Source organism: Sphaerodactylus townsendi, linkage group LG07 (genome assembly GCF_021028975.2).
Source record: "Sphaerodactylus townsendi isolate TG3544 linkage group LG07, MPM_Stown_v2.3, whole genome shotgun sequence".
Taxonomy (NCBI): domain Eukaryota; kingdom Metazoa; phylum Chordata; class Lepidosauria; order Squamata; family Sphaerodactylidae; genus Sphaerodactylus; species Sphaerodactylus townsendi.
This window is the reverse complement of record NC_059431.1, coordinates 38,823,717-38,847,396: the sequence shown is the minus strand read 5'-3', so window position 1 is coordinate 38,847,396 and position 23,680 is coordinate 38,823,717. Positions and strand designations below refer to the sequence as shown.

Below are 23,680 nucleotides of genomic sequence, written 5' to 3'. Positions count from 1 at the left end.
CACATCTAGTCAGAAGCCATCACAACACATATGGAGAGAGACATACATCTAGATTCTAGTGCAAAATAGAAAGTGACCTTTCCATTCCATTGTGAACTTTGGGTTTTTGTTTTGTTGACAGATCATTAATTTTTTAAAATGTGGGGGCATGCATGAATACAAGTTGGTTATGGTTTTTATTTTTATTGTCAGCTATCATGAGCCTATCAGAAGAGCAGAAGGAAAGGTGTCAATAATATTTTCTTTCATCCATGCTTACTACTACAAGCACCATCACTTTTCAATATCTATACCTGAACACTTGCCATTTTAAACAAACTGATCATCTACAGTTTTTATTACTATGTCCCACCAAAAGATAATAATGCGGTTCTGCGTTGTTGGAAGGAAGTAAATGTAGTGTGTTTCCACTGTAGAGAAAAAGTCCTGACATAAAAATAGCCACCACAAATACAATCACATACATCTCTTGGGCTACCACAGCGGTTTTAACTGCATTCTGCTCAGTGGCCTCTGAGGATTCTCCCCCACAAATCGGTTTTTTGAAATTCAGATCCCCCAACTTTTTCAACATGGCTATCACAAGTTAAAACGCCTGTATCTCTGGAATCCCGTGGGCTATCACACCTGTTTTAACTGAATTCTGCTTGGGTCACCTAAGGATTCTTCTCCACCCACTGTTTTTTCAAAACTCAAACCTTCTAATTTCATAATTTTTTCCTGGTCCCCTAAGGTGGCTACCACCTCCTTTCAATACAAAGAAGGTCCAGGAAGAGGCTGCAGATTAATTCAATGTTGAGGTTCTATCTTTCTGTGAGACAAGGTATAATGTTTTTAAGATGTTCCCAAAAACCATTTTGTGTAACACAGATAAATACTTGGATTATATCTAGCATGGATCTGGATCCAAAGATACTCTTTTCTGAGTTGAAGAGATCATTTAGATCCATAGCCTTTGTTGATATTTGCTTTGTAAAAAGTTTTCCTACTTCAGTGCACTGGCTTTCCAATGAACATTTTAGGGTAGAGATCGAAGTAGAACAGCGGTGGCAAACCTATGGCATGGGTGCCAGAGGTGCCACTCAGAGCCCTTTCTGTGGGCACACATGCAGAGTTCATCATGTGGGGGGGAGGGGCGGAAAATCACACACCCCCACACACATCTAGGCTAGCCTGGGCATGTCCTTTACCTGGGAGTAAGCTCAGTTGCTGGCAATGGGGCTTGCTTCTGAGTAAACCCTCCTAGGGTCATGATTCAAACATTCGAAGCGTTGCACGGCTGCTTCACCAAGCTTACTCCCAAGTAACGTGCACCTCGGAGCCAATCATTTTTTCTAAACTAAAACCTCAATATTCAGGTTAAATTGCCGTATTGGCACTTTGCGATAAAAAAGTGGGTTTTGGGTTGCAATTTGGCTACTTGGTCTCGAAAAGGTTCGCCATCACTGAAGTAGAATAAAGTGTGCTGTGCATGGGGAAAAGAACTCTCTTCCTTATTTGTTCTTCTCCGAGAAGAACTCTTATTAGCATCTGCTCATGTGTGACCTGGTTTATGTTTTAGGGCAATATGTTATTTATTTATTTTATTAGATTTTTATACTGCCCTTCCCCTGTTGGGCTCATTGCAGTTTCCAACAGATGAAAATAAGACAAATTCAGTTCAATAAATAAAATAAAATACAAAGCTAAAAAAAAGGTATTACAACCTAAATTTTACTAATTGCAATAAAATCCAGTTCCCACTAAGATTATCAAAGCAAACAGAAAGAGGAAAGATGGAAGAGAGACCACTGCTGCCCAAACCATATGCCTGGTGGAACAGTTCCATCTTACAGGTCCTGCAGAACTGTATCAGATCCTGCAGGCCCCTGGTCTCCCTGGACAGAAAGTTCCACTAGGCAGGGGCGAGGGCTGAAAAAGCCCTGGCCAAGGCCAGCCGGACTTCCCTTGGGCCCAGGACTACAAGTAAATTTTCACACAATGAATGGAGTGTTCTTCAGGAAATGTAACAGGAGAGATGGTCCTGAAGATAAGTTGGCCACAGACCATTTAGGGCTTTGTACATCAGTACTGAAACCTTGAAGTACTCCAGTACTCCAGCTGGTGTCAGTGCAGCTGGCAAGCACAGGTTAGATGTGTGTCCGCCACAAGGTTCCACTAAGGACTGCCAAATCCTGGACCAACTGGAGTTTTCAGATCAAACCCAAGGGTGCAGTAATCCAGTGCAGAAGTGACCGTCACCTGGATCATCATTACATGAATTCAATCAATCTCAGGTATGAACAACCAGTTTCTTAGTGCAGCACAAATATAGACTGAACAACCAGGGATGCAAAATCTCTGTACTTTTTTTTTATAAAGCCACCTTCATCTCTAGATGGTTGTATGATTAAAAAAAAACTTTACAGCATTGTGTTACTGGTTTTACTTGTATGCCTCAGGAATTTTACACTGAATACAGTTTAACACCTTAGTAATTACAACTTACTTTTTAACATTATTACAAATCACTCTGCCTGTGCATTAGACTGAGAAGTAGCACATACATTTTAAAAAACAAAAAAAACATAGGACCCCTTATATGTACTGTGCATGCCCCTGGCTCTGAATCCTCTGTCATGTTCCATGACAGCAAGTCAACATGGGAAAGAATTTACTCAACACACAAAATGGGAGAACTACTACTCTTACCTGTTCTATTATCTCTTTGTGTACTGCAACATAATCTTGGTTATGTCTAATATTTAGGCACAATTAGGTATGGAAGGTCCAACCTCACTAGAAAGAGCTCAATTGGATGACAGTTATCTCTCAAGCTAATATTCTATATCTACAAACATAAATTAGCTGTTGCTTTTAAGAAACATCAACTACAACCTTTTACAGCTATCGGAATTAAGTGTTAGCTTAGGAAATCTAGACTTTGAACATATATATGGTAGTATAGGACATTTTCTGTAATGGGACCTTGCCTTTGGAATACCTTCCTCCTTGAGGCTTCCCCTGGTGCCTAATTATAATTTCTTCTGGCACCAGGTTAAAACATCTTTTTATCCTGGTTTTTAATTTGGGGTTTTATTTTATCAGCTTTTTAATGGTCTATTTTTGATTTATGAATACTGGTAGATTGTATGTTGCTTGTGTTTTTCATTGTAAGCTGCCTGGAGTAGGAACTTGAAGAGGTAGTAACAGAAACATTCTAAACAAATGAGCAAATAAATACATAAGCAAGCATGTAAATAAGACTTTGAATACTCTAAAGTTCTTTACATAACTTAAAAGATAAATGTAATACGATTTTATACAGACCGTTTTAACAACTGCAGTGAAATGTCATACCTTTCATGGCATCCTTATATATGTTGATAAGTACTCTGAAGATTTCTTTAGGAACATCCTCTTCCTCTGACAAGCAGCATAATAATATAATAATTTCTGATTGCCCCAAACTATGCAGCCCATTGGTTGAGATGTACCAACACCTTTCTGAACCATCTTAATGATCAAAAAATAAAACACATGGTAGCAGGAATTTAAGAATGCCAATATCTTCTGCACAGACAAGCAATCAGATTTTATTCTACACTTTTAGAAACTGTGACACTATTTGGATTAGCATGATTTAACAAGCATGCTGTGCAAATGGAAGATTAAATACCAACAGTTAAATGTCACGGTGTTCTATGGGCCTTACTCCCTAGACAATGTGGTTTGGATTTCAGCCTTACAAAGTATAGTAAGAATATTTATTTATTTAAAATAGCTTTATGCCACCTTTCTGCCTGATCAGGGACTACAAGGAAGTTGCTACAAAATCAGAAAGTGGTATCCTTACTGATACAGAAGTATGCATTTCTTAAAACTACAGGTCTCCTCAATTATGAAGCCACTCAACTCAAATGAACACAACTGTTTGATTATTGTAACTTAAACTATTTGCATCTGATACTTCCTCTCTGTAAACAAGAATTTTACATTTTTCATTCTGTCTAGAAAAAAGTGTTTGAAAGGTAGCATGACCAACAAATTAAGTTTAGAAATGACTACATTGCCAAACTAGTTTAATTCAAAGTATCACTTGACCTATTTATGTCTACTGATAATGCCCAGGATAATTTCTTCCTGGGCAACAAAACATGTCCAACTTCATGCCATCATAAAAAAGAGAACAAAGTTTATGTAGTTTATATGCATCAAATCTAAATGCAGTGGGCAAAAAACCTCTTAAACGTGGAATTTAAAAAAAATTAAAGCTACACCACCGTTTTAGAAGATTTACTTTTGTATATGAATACTTACAAGATACTATCTTGACATTCACAAGAAGATTTGCATTTAGAATAAATGTCAGTGGATTAGATTCTTCAAGTAGTAAGGCAACTTGCTTATGAGAAGGATGTTCTTCCACTAACGATTCTAAGGGATATAAACAAAGAGAATGTTTAACACAGTATAAGTGACTGGCTTTTTCTCTAACTAAATCCAAGTATTAAAAGTTGAACGTGGCACAGCTGATCAAGTCTACAAATATGCCACAGATGTTTCCTGATGGCACTCGCTGACACTTTCCAACAGACAACAAGAATGGAAAATGTATTATTTATACAGCAACATCAATGTACGTGGAACATTAAGACTTTCAAATCTCAAACATGGAATTTATAATCTGAAATTTACCACTGGTGAGATAGACAAGCTAGGGCGAGTGAAATTAAATAAACATAAACAGAGAGAGAGAGAGAGAGAGAGAGAGAGAGAGAGAGAGAGAGAGAGTGCATTACAGGTATCTTCTGGGAGGCAAAAAAAGGTGGCAAGGGCAAAGTCATTTGAAGGAAAAGGAGAACTTTGGACAGGTAAAGGTAGCGAATGGGCAGCAAAGACCACAATCAAGGATGGATCAGAATGTATTCATGTTTGTGTATGGATTACTGGCAAAATATGCAGGGTTTTGTACATGCTCCAATAGTTAAAATTGGGAGAAACAATGTTTAAGATCACTCACTATATTAGTGATCAAAAGATTTTATACTAAATAAGCAGCATCTAACAAACTACAGCTGTTTTTGGACAAGCTTTCTATGACCTTGCTTTTACTACAGATATGTATCCTCTCATTGTGTACTGTTTCCCTTTTTAATATTATTACTATCATTGTCATGTTTATGCAAGTTATTATTTATTTTTAACTTTCTTTTCCTCTCTTGTAACTTTCTGTCGCTAGAATAAAAGTTATTTGGAAAAAAAGAACAGGGTGACCTATATTTAACATTTATTTAGAATTAAAAGCATTAAAACTCTGTCTCGGAAATTCAAACCAGATTTCCCAAAATGAGGACTCTCTGTACAATAATCTAGAAGCTGACTATCCAGAAACACATATGATGTATTTATATTATAACACATGCTTGCTTTTTAATTCGCAATATCAGTGTTTCTAAATTGATTTTGCAATGTCATTTACCACATTATTTGTGGCAGAGAGAAGCATTTCTATTTTTAGAAATATATACCATTGCTAAAATAAATAAACACCCCTCTCTTTGGGAGAGCAAACTTACGTTCTCCTTTTCTCCCTTTTGCAAGTAGAAGAGGTGGCAATCCATCATCTTCAGGAATAAGACTGATCTCTTTGCTCACACAATTTTCAATATCACAAAGCATCCCATAATCCAAAGGACTAACTGGCACATCGTCCGTTTCATTAGCTGCAAGAGGAACAGGAGGCTCAGAAGCTTCAACAATAGTAGGGAATTCAGCAGCATGAGGAATCTTAGAGTCAGAATTATGTAACTGCTCAGTTTGTCCTTCAGTGGAACATGAGATATCTTCTGAAGTGGCCTCAATTCTCCCAGTAACATGCATTTCATCCTTTGGTCTAATCTCACTTGCACAGGCAATGTCATTGGCTGCGCTTTCAACCTATGATAAGAATTCACAAATTAGATTTGACATTCTAGTTCAAAAGAATGCAAAAAAGGTATAAGAATTTCAAATGAAACGAAATAGACAGCTTTCAGAACTGTGACAAAACTCCTTTGACTAGCATCTTTTTCCAAATGCAACACATCTCAACTTGTCATCCATCTTGACCGGTTGCAGTCTTCGAAATGTCTTGTTTGTAACCACCCTACAGTGGTTTATTGGATATACTGCTAGGAAGATCCAGGCTGAAAACCCTTGTTCAGCCAGAATGTTTCCTCACATATTGGTTGTGACCTTGTTTCCTCACATATAGCCTTGTTTCTTCACATAATGGTTGTGAAGACAAAAGGGAAGAGGGAGAAATCATGTATGCAGTTCTGAGCTCCTTGGAGGATGGAAAGTCAAGCATTTTGATTAACTTTCAAACCTAATAATAATTATAATACTTTAATACAAAACAATAAAAGAGCACAAATTGGAACACAGCGAAGAAGGAACATCTAAAGCCCTCTTGACTGTGCCAAAAATTATTTTGAAAACATGGAAGAGTGACAGGACAGCAGGCACTACATATTTTTGTTCACAATTCTTGTCATTTATTGCACACGCAATCCAAAGCTTAGGCAGAATCTGGTTTCTGCCTGTCTTGTGTGTTTTACACTGGCAGCACGTTTGATATATGTGGAAGCTCCACACCTACATTGACATTGTTCAGATGTACTCCATACAAGGATAAATTCTTATACAGCAGAGGGCTAAAGCATCAAGGAGAAAAACAAAAGAAAGAAACTTTGCAAAAGCTCCTTTAGTACTGTCTGCTCAAATCGGGGCAAACGATTATGGCTGTGTTTAGGCAGCATCTTGAGTTGGCCATGTCATAAAACAGCTGCCAAAGAACTTGGTGTAGTTTACTAGTCCCCTTAATAGGAGACTGTCACAGGCAGATCTAAGAAAGGTACCTTAGAGACAAAGCAACCAGTGTTAACAGTGCTCTGAATCCCTCCCGAGAGGAGCTATATGGGATGCATTAGGGGCTGTACGTGGAGTTAGCAGATAACAGGAAAAAGCCACACAGAGAGAGGACTTTGAGACTGAGAAAAGTTTAAGGTTTTAAGGATTAGTATTAATCCTTAAAGTATTAATATTTATTAGAGGTATTAATATTTATATCAAGGCGTATGTCTTTTCCTAAATGCACGGCAGTTGTAAAAAAGGCAAACTCTATGCTGGGGATAATTAGGAAAGGAATTGAGAATAAAACTGCAAAGATTGTCATGCCCTTATATAAAGCCGTGGTGCGACCGCACTTGGAGTACTGTGTTCAGTTCTGGTCGCCACATCTCAAAAAGGATATCGAGGAGATAGAAAAAGTGCAGAGAAGGGCAACGAGGATGATTGAGGGACTGGAGCACCTTCCCTATGAGGAGAGGCTGCAGCGTTTGAGACTCTTTAGTTTGGAGAGGAGACATCTGAGGGGGGATATGATTGAAGTCTATAACATTATGCATGGGGTAGAAAATGTTGACAGAGAGAAATTTTTCTCTCTTTCTCACAATACTAGAACCAGGGGGCATCCATTGAAAATGCTGGGGGGAAGAATTAGGACTAATAAAAGGAAACACTTCTTCACGCAACGTGTGATTGGTGTTTGGAATATGCTGCCACAGGAGGTGGTGATGGCCACTAACCTGGATAGCTTTAAAAGTGGCTTGGACAGATTTATGGAGGAGAAGTCGATTTATGGCTACCAATCTTGATCCTCTTTGATCTGAGATTGCAAATGCCTTAACAGTCCAGGTGCTCGGGAGCAACAGCCGCAGAAGGCCATTGCTTTCACATCCTGCATGTGAGCTCCCAATGGCACCTGGTGGACCACTGCGGGTAGCAGAGAGCTGGACTAGATGGACTCTGGTCTGATCCAGCTGGCTTGTTCTTATGTTCTTAAATAAACTTTTTTCCTGTTCACTTTATAAAAGAAACTGCGTGCCAGTTTTATCTCAGAGATCATTCCAGGTTTGTGTGTGCATTTTGATCCTATCCTCTTCAACCCAGTTTATAGGCTTTTTAATAATTTCCTGTTGGGGACTCTGGTGCAGGGAGGTCGGTGGGTAATCAAAATTATGAAAGGAGGGAAAAATCCAGTGTGGACTGGTGGCCAGCCCCCCAGGATAACCATCACAGACAAAAGTTGAGGATGCAGTTACCATACTAAAGAGAACAAAGGTGTGCACAGAAGCACCAATCAGTTTATATTTTCAAAAAACATTCCAGACAGTGTCTGTGCTTACTGGGTATGTACTTACTGGATGGAGGTCCTGTGGGGATCTCCTGACTCCAGATGACAGTTTTGTTGTGTCAGCAACTTCTCCATTGGGCAAAATACCATCTGCAAACCAAACTCTTCTCTGTTCTTTGGGGCACACTCCTAAGGTAGGATAAGGCAGAAACAAAATCCATAATCTAATCAAATTGACCCTACCAATGAGTATCCATTAATTCTTCTAGCACAAATTATTGCTTCAAATATCTCAAAGACCTCTATTAGGTTTGTTTACTAGGATATACTTTTACTTCTACCTGATAGTTCAGAGATCTCCATAAGGCAACAATATGATATTCTGATATATTTCTGTTCAAAATACATCAAAAAGACCTGGGATGTAGGCAGACAGTTAAAAAAAGTATACCAGATGCTTGTGCTTCTTGCAAAAGCTGAACAGCTGCACAATCTTCAGATGGGCCAGAATTAGTATTAGGAGTTGGACTCATCATCCTTTCAAATGCCTGTGCTAAAAAGAAAAAAAAAGTTTAAGCATCTCCTTTATACAGAAGTAGTCATATCCCCAATCGTTCTTAAAAGGAGCTTAAGACTATACTCAGTTTCATTCTAACTCATGTGGGTCATTTACTGCCAAACTTGAGTAAAGGTAAATTTATAAGAGAAAAGAAAATCGCTGGATTATTAATTCTGTGAACCACCCCTGGTCTACAAGAAACAACATCTACCAAGAGACCTGTTGAATGTGCAGCTCTAGAATGGTTCTGAGAGCTGCCGCACTTTGTTTTAAATACATTTGCATGACATTATTCTAGGTTTTTATTATGCAGATTTTAGTCACTGTCTGAAAGATATTACCAGTTGCTGGTGGACCTGAATCTGGGACAGCTGAGATTGGTAGCATATTCTATTTCCTTTTCTTAAAAAGTTATTTTAGAATGTTGTACTCTGATGTAAAGCACTTCAGAGAATGGTTCCCTTGGAATGCAATAATAAAAAAACCAGCCAGGGATCCAACATGTTGCAACATCCACCTAGTCCCTAACAGGATTGTGTTTGTTGAGTGTTCTCACTGAACTGGAACAGGATTGTTAATGGAACCATAATTTCTTTACAGGCACAGAAGGGAGGAGAGGGGAGAAATTGCATCTTTTTTTCTTCCCACCTTTCAGAAACCTTCCTCCCACTCTGCTCTAACAGCATGGCATATGTGATTTCAGGCACCTACTGCTGTTCAGAAACGCTCTGGCCCAGCTCTCAGTCCTGCCCCTGAGCCATTTACCACATCAAAAAACTTGGTGAAAGAGCTTTCTCAAAGGTTACACTGATCCAGTGTAACAACTGCTACTTTTGAATGGCCTTTATAAGCAATAAACAATTAACCTTTCCCTCCCAAAAACTCCTACAACATAATGATCCAGCTTATGTTAGCATAAACAGTCTGAGAGTTCAGAAAACTATCACAAATCATACTGATGTTTTGGACTCAATGGATCCCCTGGATTTTTTGTACAGTTACCTTTCCAGTTTCTTCTCAATTCAAAATGTATTTTACCTTTGTTAATAGAATCATAGCAGTTTATGCAGACTCTTGCTTCTTTGTCCATATACTGGAGTTTGCATTTTCGATTGCAGCAGGAACCACAAAAAACCTAGGTTAGAGCAACTGAGTTAAGATATCATTCCAGCAAAATGGTAAAATTGCCTGTTGATCATTAGACAATTCACAAGTAATGGAAGAAATTAAAGTGACATAGAAAAGCTTAATTTTTAGTACCTATATAAAATACATTTTTTTGCAACACAGTGCATGACACCTTTAATTCTATGGCATAATACTGACACCTAAAGGATACTGACTTGAGATCAGCAAATTGGTTTTCAACATTTTCATGCTTAACTCAGTTTCTTTTAATCAGAACCTGCTACATTCTCATCCAGTCTAATCTGAACTGCTGCAATGCAACTGACTGACCAGTTTTCAAACTTCTATTCAGCCTTGAAATTCACAGTTCTGAGAATAAAGCAAGATAATGCCATATGTGAAACGCAGACGCCCTTAGGGAGGGCTACGAAAGAGGGAGAAGACATAAACAAAATTCTAGAAGCTCATTTGTGGTGTTTTGCTATGTAAATAGTGTGTGAGTGTTTTAATGTGGAGTTTTAAATATATGCTGCTGTGATCTAAAAATAAGCCTATTGAGTAAGAAAGCAGGGGCTGGATGAGTGAGTGAAGTATGTTATGATTGGATGGTAGCTGTTACACGGGTGGACAGAGTTTATTGTTTTATTGAGAGAGGCTGTGTGAGACTTCTGGTGAACAGTGTGTGTGTGCGCGCGCTGGCAGGCAGGCAGGCAGGCAAGGGCTAGAGTGAGGTGCTGTAGAGAGTGACAGAAATCTGTGTTTTGTGTGGAAATTATTAGCATGGATGGCAAGCTGAGTGGTTAAGCTGTAAGTCTAAGTGGTAAGTGGTAAAATAAAGCTGTGTGGTTAAACCTATTTAAGAAATCATTACACTATGCACCTATCTGAAACCATTAAGATTAGCCATACAGAAACCATTACGCTGTTATAAATCAACTCTATGTTTAAGGAAAATTGTTATTTATTTTAAATCCTTTTTTACCTGAGAATTACCCCATGTGCTGATTGTTTTGTTATTCATCATATACAACTAAGCCTTAAGAGCAGTGGAATTTAATCTGGAGAAAGGGTTTGATTCCTCACTCTTCTCCTTGAAGCCTACTGAGTGACCTTGAGCCATAGAATCATAGAGTTGGAAGAGACCCCAAGGGCCATCAAGTCCAACTCCTACATTGCAGGAACACATAATTAAAGCACTCCTGATGGATGTCAGGAGTCAGTCATAGTTCTCTCAAAACTCTCTCAACTTATATGGAGGCAGGCAATCACAAACCACTTCTAAGCGTCTCTTGCCTTAAAAACCCTACTGGGTCACTATAAGTCAGCTGTGATTCGATGGCATTTTCCACCATACAAAAACTTATGGCAAGAGCCCTTAGTGGTAGCGAAAATTAAGAAGGCAAGTGATCTTAACACATGTTACTTCAGAACACTACAGAGAAGTGCCTTTACAAAGGCTACACATAAAGGGGATATGAAAAAAGCAAAAGTTTTACACCATTGTATCAGGTTCTCTGAATTCTCAGTTTACATTTTTTTTAGCACTTTCCCTTGATGAGACACACCATTCCTCTCACGTCTATAGAATAGAAGGGGAAAGATACATTTTAAAAATGAAAGCTAGGAATTCACAGAACATACTCTGCCCTAACATTATATTGATACAATGATATTCTAGTACCAGTTTAAATGGTTACTGAAGGGACAATCTCCAGGAAAATCTTGGGGAGTTGGCTAATGTGTCTTTTCTCAGTGGAGGAGGAGAAGACTGACTTTTCACATCTCCTTTCCCCTTTTGAGGATCTTTATGTTGTTGCAAGCTTGTTTCCCCTCCCCCTTTCACTGAGTTGAAATATTTTAGAGTATTTTTTCAGTCGAGTGGTCATTCAACGTGGCTTACTCTCAAGTGATTTGTGTCTCATCTGTATTTAATTCTTAGAGCTCTTCAGTATTCTGGCTAGATCCCTGGGCCAGGGAGTCTTTCTGATTCTTCCCTTTAGAACATTTGCACAGTACTCTACTGCAAACTGCATAGTGTAAAGTGCACATTAAGGAAAATCTAATAATTCTAGAACATAAGAACATAAGAAAGAGCCTGCTGGATCAGACCAGAGTCCATCTAGTCCAGAACTCTGCTACTCGCAGTGGCCCATTAGGTGCCTTTGGGAGCTCCCATGCAGGATGTGAAAGCAATGGCCTTCTGCTGCTGCTACACCTGAGCACCTGGTCTGCTAAGGCATTTGCAACCTCAGATCAAGAAGGATCAAGATTGGTAGCCAGAGATCGACTTCTCCTCCATAAATCTGTCCAAGCCCTTTTTAAAGATATCCAGGTTAGTGGCCATCACCACCTCCTGTGGCAGCATATTCCAAACACCAATCACACGTTGCGTGAAGAAGTGTTTCCTTTTATAGTCCTAATTCTTCCCCCCAGCATTTTCAATGTATGTCCCCTGGTTCTAGCATTCTGTCTTTACAATGTAAAGCCCCTTTGAGTCTCCTACAGGAGAGAAAGGGGGGATATAAATCCAAACTCTTCTTCTTCTTCTAATAAAGAATTATTATTCTATTCATGGTATCAGGTAAGTAAGTAAGCTAAGTACGAAGGGTTATATGGAGGGCGGATAAAGGTTATATGGAGGGCGGATGGAATATTTTTCCAGGGCCCATGATGGCTGTCAGTAGGCCTGTCTTGGGATAAGGATACAATATTTAAAAAAACAATTACCCACTTTCTTATCACCTTTATTGGGAAGCCAGACTAAGGAAGCAGTAAAGATTAGGAAGCAAAAAATCTCCAGTCCTAATACAGCAATTACTGCAGTCCACTGAAATCCCTGGAGGAAATCTACATAGGATTATATGGAGCAATGGTTTATTTTGAGCCAAGGCTCACCCAGGCTCAATTTATTTTTTTGAGCAAATATGCCTTGAACATATACAGAGTACCCAAATATCAAGCATCACACACTCTTCCACATATCTGAAATAAAATTTTCAGGTTCAAAGGCAGAGTTTCACTGTAAGAAATGCTGGTCAACCAGTTTCTTTCTGAAGAAACAAGAGGTTGTCCTTCTTAAGCATAAAGATGACAATCTTTCACTTCCCGCCTAGCTTTTCCAGAAGCCAGCTAAGGGAAAATCTCAGTCTATATTCCAAGGGCAAAAATCACCAACTCAGCATCCCCAGAGGCAGAACAGGCAGGAAAGAGTCACAACATCTGCACTTTAGATATCAGTGGTTTGCAGATATCTACAGGATGAGACATTTCTCCCTCTTCCTCGCAACTTCCAGATTTAAGTGTGGTGGTGAAAAGTGTCATTAAGTCACAGCTGACTTACGCTGATCCTGTAGGGTTTTCAAGGGGAGGGATACTCGGAGGTGGTTTGCTATTGTTTACCTCCATGAGAGTGGAGAGTGTTCTGAAAGAAGGTCACTCAGCAGGTTTCATGTGAAGGGATAGAGAATCGAACCCAGGTCTCCAGATTACAGTCCACCTAGTTTAACCACTACACCATGGTGGATCTTTAGATTTAAGTTTGCATCCATTAGGCATGTATTTATCCTTTTCTTTATATTTTCCAACAGTAAAATCTAATGGCTGATGACAATTCATATACTGTTTGTTTACTACACCAAACTAATTTGGAAGGGGTTGGAGAAAGAAGAGGATATATTAATCAAATTAAAGTTCAAGAACAGTTCTTTCCACCTTAAGTTCTATGTTGACAGACCAGAACAGATAAGCCTTATGTGATTACTTACTTTCCCACATGCACGACAATGATGTCTTCTCTTTGTAAATGTGAATTTGGCTTGGCAATTCATGCAGTTTGGGGCTTCTGAATCAGGAATCCAGGAGGGCTGCTTCTGTCCCAGAACTAGAGCTTGTTCCACTATTTTAGCAGGTTCTGAAGCAACTGAAACAACACTCCCCGCTTGGCCTTCCAAGCAGTTCTGTGCGTCAACATAATTACAACTGGGACTTGAGTCAGGACAAATTCTCCCATCTGGGAAAGAGGTATTTGGGACTGTGCAATTCACTACCTGCGGTTCACTCTCAAGTGTATTTGGACTACTAAAATCGGAGCAGCTTTTGGGTTTGGGTGGAAGGTTCAGCAACTGTTTTGGCCTTGCGCCTCCACTAGGCACAATCTGTTGGTTATTTAAAAGATCTGAAACTCCAATCCTAGTTTCATTGACATGATCTGATGTCTCCTTCTGGACCTTCAGTGTGCTTTTTTCAGTGAGAACTCCCACTTCAGGTTCAGAACTAGATACTTTACAATTATCAGGAGAAGCTTCTTCCACCTGCTTAAATTCTGTTTCTGTCTGTAAACAATCATTTTCATTATCAGGTGTGTTAGCTTCTACCAAGATGTCTTGAGCCACATCCAGAAGTTCATCGTCAGCATCATCCTTCAGCGTCTTTAAACTACTAGGCTGAAGACAATGCTCAGATAAGAAGGCATCAAGTTCAGCATCACTAACTAGCATGTCACTTCCAATAATGTCTTCTTCTATACCGAAATCAACTGAAGCTCTTTCATCAATGTCAGTCGGCAGGATGCTGCTGTGTGTTCCCACAGCTGCATCTAAAGAACAACTAACCGTAGCAGCAAAATCTTGTGGATTGAGAAGGTCAGTTTTACTGGCACTGCCATCCAGCTTCTGCCTCTCTGTAACAGGTTTTTCTGGACCTGAATGGCTGGCTGTGCTTTGATTTTCCTCCTGTTCAGAAGCATCTCTTCTTTCATGCAATTCCCACCTGGGAAGACCAGTCTTGTGATTATCTATGTGCATAGTTATGTCACTAACTACGTCTGCTGTGTCATCCGGAGCCATCTGCCCATTTTTGTCTTCACTTGTAACAAGAGACCCACATATAGACACAGCAAGGGGAAGACAAGACAAAGAAGTCTGTACATCTTCAGAGACTTCTGGTGTTGAAACAGTATTTAAACCTTGATGGGTATTTTGTACTGGACTACACGGTTTTCCCTCAGTGCAGGGTGTTTTATCTAAAATTACTGTATACTTGGTTGAAACTGAGCCATCAGACAATACTAAGCTATCCTTATTTAAATCACAGATCTTTGGCAGGTTAGAGGTGACTGATTCAATTTTCTCATAATCCAAAATGGCTTCTTTGCCACATTCCCTAGGTATCATTTGACTATCTGCACAATATGTATTTTCATATTCACAAGGCAACTTCTCACACAGTGTGACATCTTTGGAACTGTGTGCATTTGAAACAGGTTGTGCTATTAAAGCCGAGGTCCTATCCAGCGCTATAATTTGTTGTAACTGATCGAATAGTTCGTTGTTACTCAAAGTTTCTGTCCTTTCTTGAGTAACAGAGTCCACAACATTTGCCTCAGTGCAGCTGCTGGCCTTTTGTGCCAGTTGATGCAGATTTTCTGTTGGATTATCATCTGTACTGCTCAGCACTGCTTCCCCACCAGTCTGCAGCTCTATACAAGAATCAGCACTACTGTCTACTGACAAATTACAAGCAGTGGCTGGCACCAATGCTAAATCAAAGCCTATAAGAGAATTTCCACTACTCTGGAAGTCAGCTGGCTGCAACTTCTGAATGCACTCAGAATTACTTTTGACATGGCTCAAGCCACCTGTATCACTGATAAGATCACAGACTGGAACACTGCATTGCCCCAGGCAAGGAGATGGATTTTTTTCTGAAGAACCATCATCCACCATAGACAGAAGATCTAGCCCAGTAACATTTTTCTCATTTTGTTCCAAGTTCAGTTGTTCAAAACTTGCAACTTCCGTAGTCTGAACTGATAATGAGAATTCATTTGATGTAGTAGCAGCACAACTATTCTCTTGCACACTTGGTTCCACAAATCTCTGCTGCTGATAATCCAATTCTGAAGAAAATAAATGGTGCTTGGAATCGTGTGGATTTACAGCTTTGTTGTCTTCGAGTTCATCTAAAACAAGACACCAAAGTTAAAAGGTTAGAACTTCACTAGGCTGAAATATAACTCTGACTAACACAGGTTCACAAAAACAAATACCTTGGCCATCCCTACCACTATAGTCTCCTACATACACCCCAAAAAAACTGCTGAGGTTCATGGACTCTCCTAGATAAAATACCATGAGGCACTGGGGAAGTGGGGAGAGAAGGCTGTACAAACAACGGGACATTAAGGAAACTCTTGTTGCCTCGCAACAAGCTGAGCAAGTCTTAGAGCAGGGACTGCATTTTTGCTGATTTGCTTCTTCTTCCCACAAAACCATCCCCTCCCTTCCTCTCCCCTCCCTGCCACATAGAATCTTATTAAGGAAGGTCTCCCAATCATAGGAAGATCAATTTACATAAACTCCATTCATGAAACTTAAGAACTCACACATTTTACCCCTATCCCCTCCATACAGACATTTATTTGAATTCACTGAAACACAAAACTAATATTGCTAATTTGATCTCTCCCCTTTGAAGATTCTGTTCACACAGTTACCCACTACAGAGGCATAAAGAATAAACTAACCTGAATTCTGCTCAAATTCATCAAGTAGTTTGTCTAAGTCAGAAACTGCTGCTTTAAAATAACTGTCCATCTTAAGGATTGGTCTGGTGAGAATGTTCTCCTCGTGTGCCTATGAAGCACAAAACAATGATTTAAAAGAGTTTAAAAGGAGAGTTTTCAAATACATGACTTAAATTAACCTTTTCATTGAATAGGAGTCACACTAGTTTTTTTAAAAGTGAACTACATTAAAATAATTGAAAGACTTTTATGATCAGTCTAATTGAAATGCAACCACTGACAAAAATTCTGTAACAAACACCTATACATTTTTTAAAAAATAATGAAATAAACTATTGTAAGAATACTGCCTACCTGCAGGATCCCGAGGTAACTTACGTATGTAGTAACTAAAAACAATAATACAACTATACTTACTCAATAGCATCATCCACCATTAAATATTAATCCTAGCAGCATACAAATTTAAATATTAATCTCAGCAACCCAGAAATTTATCAAACTCAGCAACTAAGTTATGGCAATTAATAAGCAAATACTAACAAAGATGCAAAAAATGCTTTAAAAATAAAATTTAGTTGTTAGGAATAAAAATGATCAGAAACGTTAGCAATTAAATCTACAAAAGCCTGGAAAATTAAATTCTATATTTTCAAATTAATTGATGTTTCTAAACAATCTTCAAAATCAGATCACACCTGCAGTAACAAAGTCTGCATGAAATCAGCGCGTAGACATCTGAGGCTGTATCATGCTTTACAAGGAAAGGCTGCAACTGGCAGACCAGCCAAAGTTGGCTAAAGATGCTAAGATGGTATAGAAAGCCCTGTGAGTTTAAGCATAGAACTAATAGCACTTTCAAGTTATGAACTGGCTTCTATAATAGGAATTCAATCACATTTATAACAGATTGGCTCCTTGAACTCTGATACACCATATTGTCAACCGTCTTGCCTGGACTGAGCATTCTGGCTATCCAGCCTATTGACACCTCTAGATGCTCATCCAGAATAACCTCACTTCACCATGTCTCCAGATGATTTCTGCCTTCAGTTTCATGTAACTGTTTCAATAAACCAAGTAATCCCATATGATGAAGGGAAACTAAACTACTGCTGTTATTTTTTTTCTACTCACAGCTTCAGCCTGTAACTAAACTGTAAAGTTGCAGTAGCCCTATACAGCACTTAGGGTAACATGCTGGAATCAAGCGCAAATTATTTCCTGCCAAAGCTATACAGGTACCAGTCCATTATCCTCACCTATCTAGTGTTTTGGTGAGTCACAACTAATAGCCATGGTGCACAGGTACACCATGATAGTGATAAAGGTGACTGTGAGATACTCCTAAAATACTCTTTTACCCTGGACAAGCTGACTGAAACCTAGTATTCAGAATGTTATACCACTTGACTTCATTATCTATTTTTAAACATCACAGCCTAAAAAGGGGAGCCACCATTTCATTAGGGAATTCAATTTATTTCGACTCCCAGTCACCTGGAGTTAGAGTTTTCCAAGAGCTGCTGGCAGGCTGTTTCTTTGCAATATCACCAAAAACAACTATTCTGAAGTCCTATATTAATGTTTTGAACCACTGAAAGCACAATAATTAAACTGCATTTATTCTTAAGATCTATGCAATCTGAAGAATACATATATGCGGCTAAAAAACACATGAAAATGAACAGTAGAAGCATTCAGAAGGAGGTTCATCGGCCTCACAAGAAAGTTACAAGAGAAAACACAAAATCTGAATTATTTGAGGTCTATGCTATGTCAGACTTCACTATGGCCCCTTTAAGTAAAGCAAGGCAATCAAAGTGAATTGACTCACACAGGTAATGAACTGCAGAAAAATAACTAGTCTAGAAAACCATTGTTGCCAAAATAGCAATTGGAATTCCATACCTAATAGTCTAAAACAAATGACATCATCACTCTCTCTAGACTAGATTATTCCAACGTACCCTAGTTGGATTGCTGGTTTTAAATTGCATTGGCTCTTTCTTTGCATCTAAGATACTACCTCCTTATACAATGTAGAAGGGTCTGCCAAGAATGTCTTGTTAATTATTCCATCTCTGAGTCAATTTGGACAGCAAACACACACAAAGGTATTTTGAGAACAGTTCAAAGCTAGAGAAAAATAATATGACACAAAAGTGCCTCCTTTTCCAAACGCTTGTCAAGCCTTCGACTAAATACTGTGAACATACCTATTTGGTATGTATTTGGACCAGAGAATAGTCTAAAGTCACAAAATATAACAGTTTTGATAAACAGCCTGGCTCTGGTCAATGCTTGGACTTACTGGGAAACCTATATATGCACAATTTTTAACATACTCTATTGCATGTATTAAAAACACCATTTTGTATAGAGGACCATATAATTTTGTACATAGGACAATATAATTATTGTTGTTATTATGCCATCTTAACTAAGACGCCTGGTGAGCCCAGGGCTAAAAGCCAATTTGTAATTCTTACTTTAACCACTAGGATAGCCTTTCTTGGATCTGACATTTCATATTCTTGATGGAGAAAAGGGCTCCCAATGGCATCATCACAATTCCATCTGTACACTGGCAACAACACATGCTGCTTAGCTCCCATGGCCACAGGAACAGCACTAGGAGTGCATTTCACAGGCTCTGTACAGCACTAGAAACTCTAGAAACAATACCAAGAGTGAACACAGATTCCAAGAAAATTGGATTGTCTCAGAATCCCACAAAGATATGACATTTGAAGGTCTTATAGAATAATAAAGTTGTCCTAAACACAAACAAACTTTCATACCTTGTTCTGTGGCTCATGAGGAGGTTTTCCTGCCTCTCAAGCAGCACAAGGAAGCTAAAACAGCACAGCTGAAATGCAAGTGGATACAAACACACAGACAGAAGTACCGGTACTTTATTCTAAGACTTCCATGAAGTCAGAATATTATGCTTTTCAGGCCTCGGCTGACCTTTGATCGTGACGGAATACTAGCAATCCCTTTCAGGTGAATACTTAGCCTGTAACAATTTGAGTCATGAAGCACCTTAAACTTCAATAATGTTTTCCAAAGCTACCAAACTTTTTTGAGTCAGAAGTAAGCTCTGACTCACAAAAGCTTTATAGCCTGGATAATTTCATTGGTGTCTAAGGTGCTAGTGGACTCAAATTTTGGTCATTTCTTATTTTTCTTTGCCCCAGGCAGTCACTCCAGGACTGGAAACAGTGAGAAATTAGAATAATGAATTCAAACAGTGAATTGTTAGAGATTCTTTCTTGGTAAGCCTTATATTAGCACTATTATTCACAGAGTCACAAAAATAATCTACAGTTCAATCACATGAGGGTCTGTAACACTGCTCCACCTTCAAAAGATCTTCAATATCCATCTTCCAATATCTCCGTGATATTGTTAAAATATGGGACAATATGGAAGAAAAAAAGAATCTTAAGATTTAAGATCATTAACCACTGTTGTCTCTCTACTGATCACTTCCATATGAAGGCCTTGTTTACAGTTCTTTGCCAATCAGAGAAAACCTGACTCTTGTTTTCCAAGAAAATCACATTATGCTTAAGAACCAAGGAAAGTGGCAGGTCAGAAAGTTAACTTGAATTAAATAAGTGATCAGTCAATTCCTGATTAACAGTGAAGCCTCAGAAAGCCCTATCTAGCGGAGATATAGACAGCCCCTACAATTGACCACAGAGTGATTTTTTAATTAATAAAACTGAAATCCCTCAAGCAGCTTTTGAGCTGCATGGATTTATAGTCTCTACACTAAGTGAATGCGTCTTTTCGGGTAGAACTGCCTCTCAGGTGAAAACAGGTACCAAACAGGTACCTTGTTGCGATTTGAGATAGGATTATTTCCAGCTTTACAACCTGAATAAAAGATTAACATACTACTGAATCAAATGCCGGTTCAGATCACTGGCCTCGCCATTTCCTTCCTCCCCACGCTTCAAGCAAGTTGCCTTAGTTAAAAAAACTAAAAAAACTGCATACACAATGATCTATTTATATCCAAGTCTTTGTCTTATTCATGGCACAAAAGTGGGAAATGATTTGGAAATAATGGAGGGCAAGATTTCTCAATTAACTGGCTCTTGTTATTTTCAGGATGTGTTGGCATTTCATCCGCATCTATACCAGCCATAGATGTGAGTAAAACATTAGGAGTTAAAACTACCAGTGCACGGCCACACAGCCTGAAAAACTCACAACAGCTAGTTAATTCTGGCAATGAAAGCCTTTGACAATTTTTCCAAGTTTGACCCTGGAGAAGAAGATATATTTAAGTAAACAAGACAAGGGGATTTATAATATTGGCTCTACTGCTCAAAGTCTTATGCCTGTCTTAACCTTGAACATAGAAAAACCATGAATGCATCCAAAGATAACTCATGAGCTTAACAAGACTCACAGGTTTCAGACACAGACAGCCAACAGGTTGGCTTTTATGAGGGAATACATTCATAAAAGTGATTCAACTTTGAAAAACTACAACAATGTGTACCAAATAAAATACCTCACTTAGCTTTTGAGAAGACAAATTATCTTAAAAGCTAAACTTAAAGTAACAATGACAAACAGTCAAAACAGCATAATTGATTACAATGCCAAATCATATTATAGTTAAGCTGACTCAGAATCTCAAAACTCAGAATCTCAAAACAAAACTACCACAAGTTCAGTATCTGAAAAAATCACATTAAGAACAGCACTGATTTTTTTTCTGCATGAGATTTATTTACTCCCAAATCCTGCACAGTCACTTAAATATTATCCACCATTAAGGACATAATTCAGTTTTGTAAATAGCCTGGTTGAATTGTCTTCAAGTGACCAGGTAGGAAAACTATTGTGAAGTGGCCAATCTATGCCAGACTTTTGTACTACAGACCTCTGTGGACAGATACGCACATTGTTTTGATTTACAAGCTGTCCAGACATATCATGTTCCTGATACCGTACTGAGGTGGAAAACCATTTTTAACTCCTAAGAGCCCAAAAACCTGGTGCCTGGGATTTGTCTGGTGTCAGTTGTCACAGACAAAACATTTATTTGCTGGTCTGACTTAAGCATTACAAAGAAAAAACCAGGACTGCTTATAAATGTTGTGATACTAGTGATACGTTTTTAATTCGAAAGGATGCAAGAAAGAACATAATATTTGGAATGACAGATCTGCACAGTTGTCTTCAATTTCACCTTCCACATAACTATTTCCCTTCCAACGTGTAAAGAAATAAGCTGATTACCCAGCATTATGCAAAGTATGTTCTATTGAATCTATTCAGTGATATTTTAGACAGCACAATCTCCCTTCTGTTTCGATTGGGTTTTTTTCTAGCTGGATTAGCATGCCACTGTATTATAAAGAGAGACAGGCACACACAAAACTTCTAAAGACTTCTGCATTAGACTATTCAACAAAGGGCTCCGGAAGCACAGAGAGAAGAAAATGTTTAGATCTCCAATCTCACCAGACTCCCACAAAAGTCAGTCTGAACAGGAAGGGGGCACCCAAACTCTGGGGAAGAACAAATGAGCGAAGGAAAAGGGTGGGGGGGAGAGAGTGAAAATGCAACCCTGGAAGTTACGGATAGGCAACCCTGGGATGCTTATAAACTGACTGTCAACTCTAAATCCGCGCCCGAGATCGCGGGGAAAGGGAAAGGCGGCACGGACAAAGAACCAGACCGAGAAAGTGAAGGCTTGCTCGAATTGCAGTGCCTCTCCTCTCGCCCTCCCCAGACTATCAGAAGCAGTCACAAAAGGAAAATGGAGAGACAACCGACGTTCACCCGCAATACAAAAAGGGGAATGTCGACCCTCTTCTAAGGCCCACAACTAGAGCGGCCACACCCCCCACCGCGAATCAGAAGGCAACCACTATTCTGAACCGAACCCCCCCTCCCACCGCTCCTCACCTCCTCACCTCATGGGCGCCGCTGCCAATAACACGGCCAATCCTCCCTCAAAGTGCGGAGTCCGTCGCCCCGCTTTTCCCCAGACTTTGTGTTTTCCGAGATTCTCCTGCGCCTTGCTTCGTACGCATGCGCGCAGGCACTCATCTCTCCGCCTTCCTTCAAACCCGAGACCCTAACTACCAATCTCCGTCACCGTCTCGTTTGCGCACGCGCAGTACCAGGCGGCTTTCTATGTCTTCCTCTCCCGGTCCGGATAGGTAGTGAGATATTTCCCCCAAGAGGAGACTGTTGTACCGTATTTGGTTTATTACATAAAGAGAAAATTCACTTTGCTTCCATCTCATCTTTGGGAAAAGCGGGTTCATGCTTTTGCGCAGGGGAAAATTGGCTTCCACGTCGTTTGACAGCCGCCAATCCAAACATGTAGCTCAGGCAGAAGGTACGGTCGAAGAAACACAAACTGGAACTCTCTTTAAAGTAGCTATTGAAGGAATGTAGCATTAGGCACACATTACAGAAAGTGCTAACAACTAAACAGATAAAAGCGTTTAATTATCTTTAGGTTAAATTCATGGTGTGGGTGTAATCAATTTTCAGCATAAACCGCACATGCATCTGAAACTGCAAAAACCGTGTTGAAAGCCTGCTTGGCTGAACACTAGTCAAGTCACAGCACTCGAATTTTTTATATATATAATAGCAAGTAATTAAAATGATATCAAGCTTCTGAACATATTTGTTTGCTTTTTAATGACTTTCAGTAGAAATTAGAATACTATAAGGAAACCATCTGTTTTCATCCTGCAGTCTTCCGCAGTGGATAACTTCGTTGTAATACAAACACTTTGCAGTAGTTCAAGGTCAATGCCCAATCTTTTCTTGCTAGCAAACATTTAACATTTGTGATTTGACATGGAGCCTGAAACGCACAGTCTGACAGTCCCATGCATGGATCAAATCTTAGTTTGGGATAACTCAGAGGCTAAGACCTGTTTTAAGTTCTAGGATCAGCTGTAGACATACAGGTATTAGGGTTGTCAACACTAGATTGGGAAATTCCTGGGAATATAGCAGAGGGAACCTGGGGAAGGTGGGATTTGCATCCATTTTCTCCAGGAAAACCATCTCTGTAGTCTGGAGATCAATTGTAATTCTGGGGTATCTCCAGAAACCATCAGGAAGCTGGTAACCATACAGAAAAATGCCTGTAAACATGTGTAAGTTAGCAGTTGTACTCTACTACACCATCACTCCCCAATTCCTAGTTCTGGAAAGAAGGAATTATAACCCCAAGAGCTATTTTCTGAGAAGTTTGCTTTTTAAGAAATTGTGCCCTGACACTGATATAATACACAACAGGAGTGAAAGAGAC

General features: G+C 39.2%; 1 protein-coding gene across 2 annotated transcripts in view; it reads right to left on the bottom strand.

Moving 5' to 3' along the window:
- ZFYVE16 (zinc finger FYVE-type containing 16) overlaps positions 1 to 22,451 on the bottom strand; it is a 37,971-nt gene extending 15,520 nt beyond the window's left edge. The window contains exons 1-9 of one of the 2 annotated variants that reach the window (XM_048503462.1): positions 22,317 to 22,451; positions 16,369 to 16,477; positions 13,610 to 15,804; positions 9,756 to 9,852; positions 8,610 to 8,711; positions 8,226 to 8,347; positions 5,559 to 5,919; positions 4,300 to 4,416; positions 3,340 to 3,495 (exon numbers count right to left, since the gene is read on the bottom strand). In XM_048503462.1, the coding sequence (XP_048359419.1) occupies positions 3,340 to 3,495; positions 4,300 to 4,416; positions 5,559 to 5,919; positions 8,226 to 8,347; positions 8,610 to 8,711; positions 9,756 to 9,852; positions 13,610 to 15,804; positions 16,369 to 16,438 (3,220 nt within the window). In that variant the 5' untranslated portion in view covers positions 16,439 to 16,477; positions 22,317 to 22,451. Of the gene's footprint in view, positions 1 to 3,339; positions 3,496 to 4,299; positions 4,417 to 5,558; positions 5,920 to 8,225; positions 8,348 to 8,609; positions 8,712 to 9,755; positions 9,853 to 13,609; positions 15,805 to 16,368; positions 16,478 to 22,308 lie in introns of both variants that reach the window. The other variant, XM_048503463.1, reaches the window with a different exon arrangement.
- Positions 22,452 to 23,680: the final 1,229 nt, after the last annotated feature.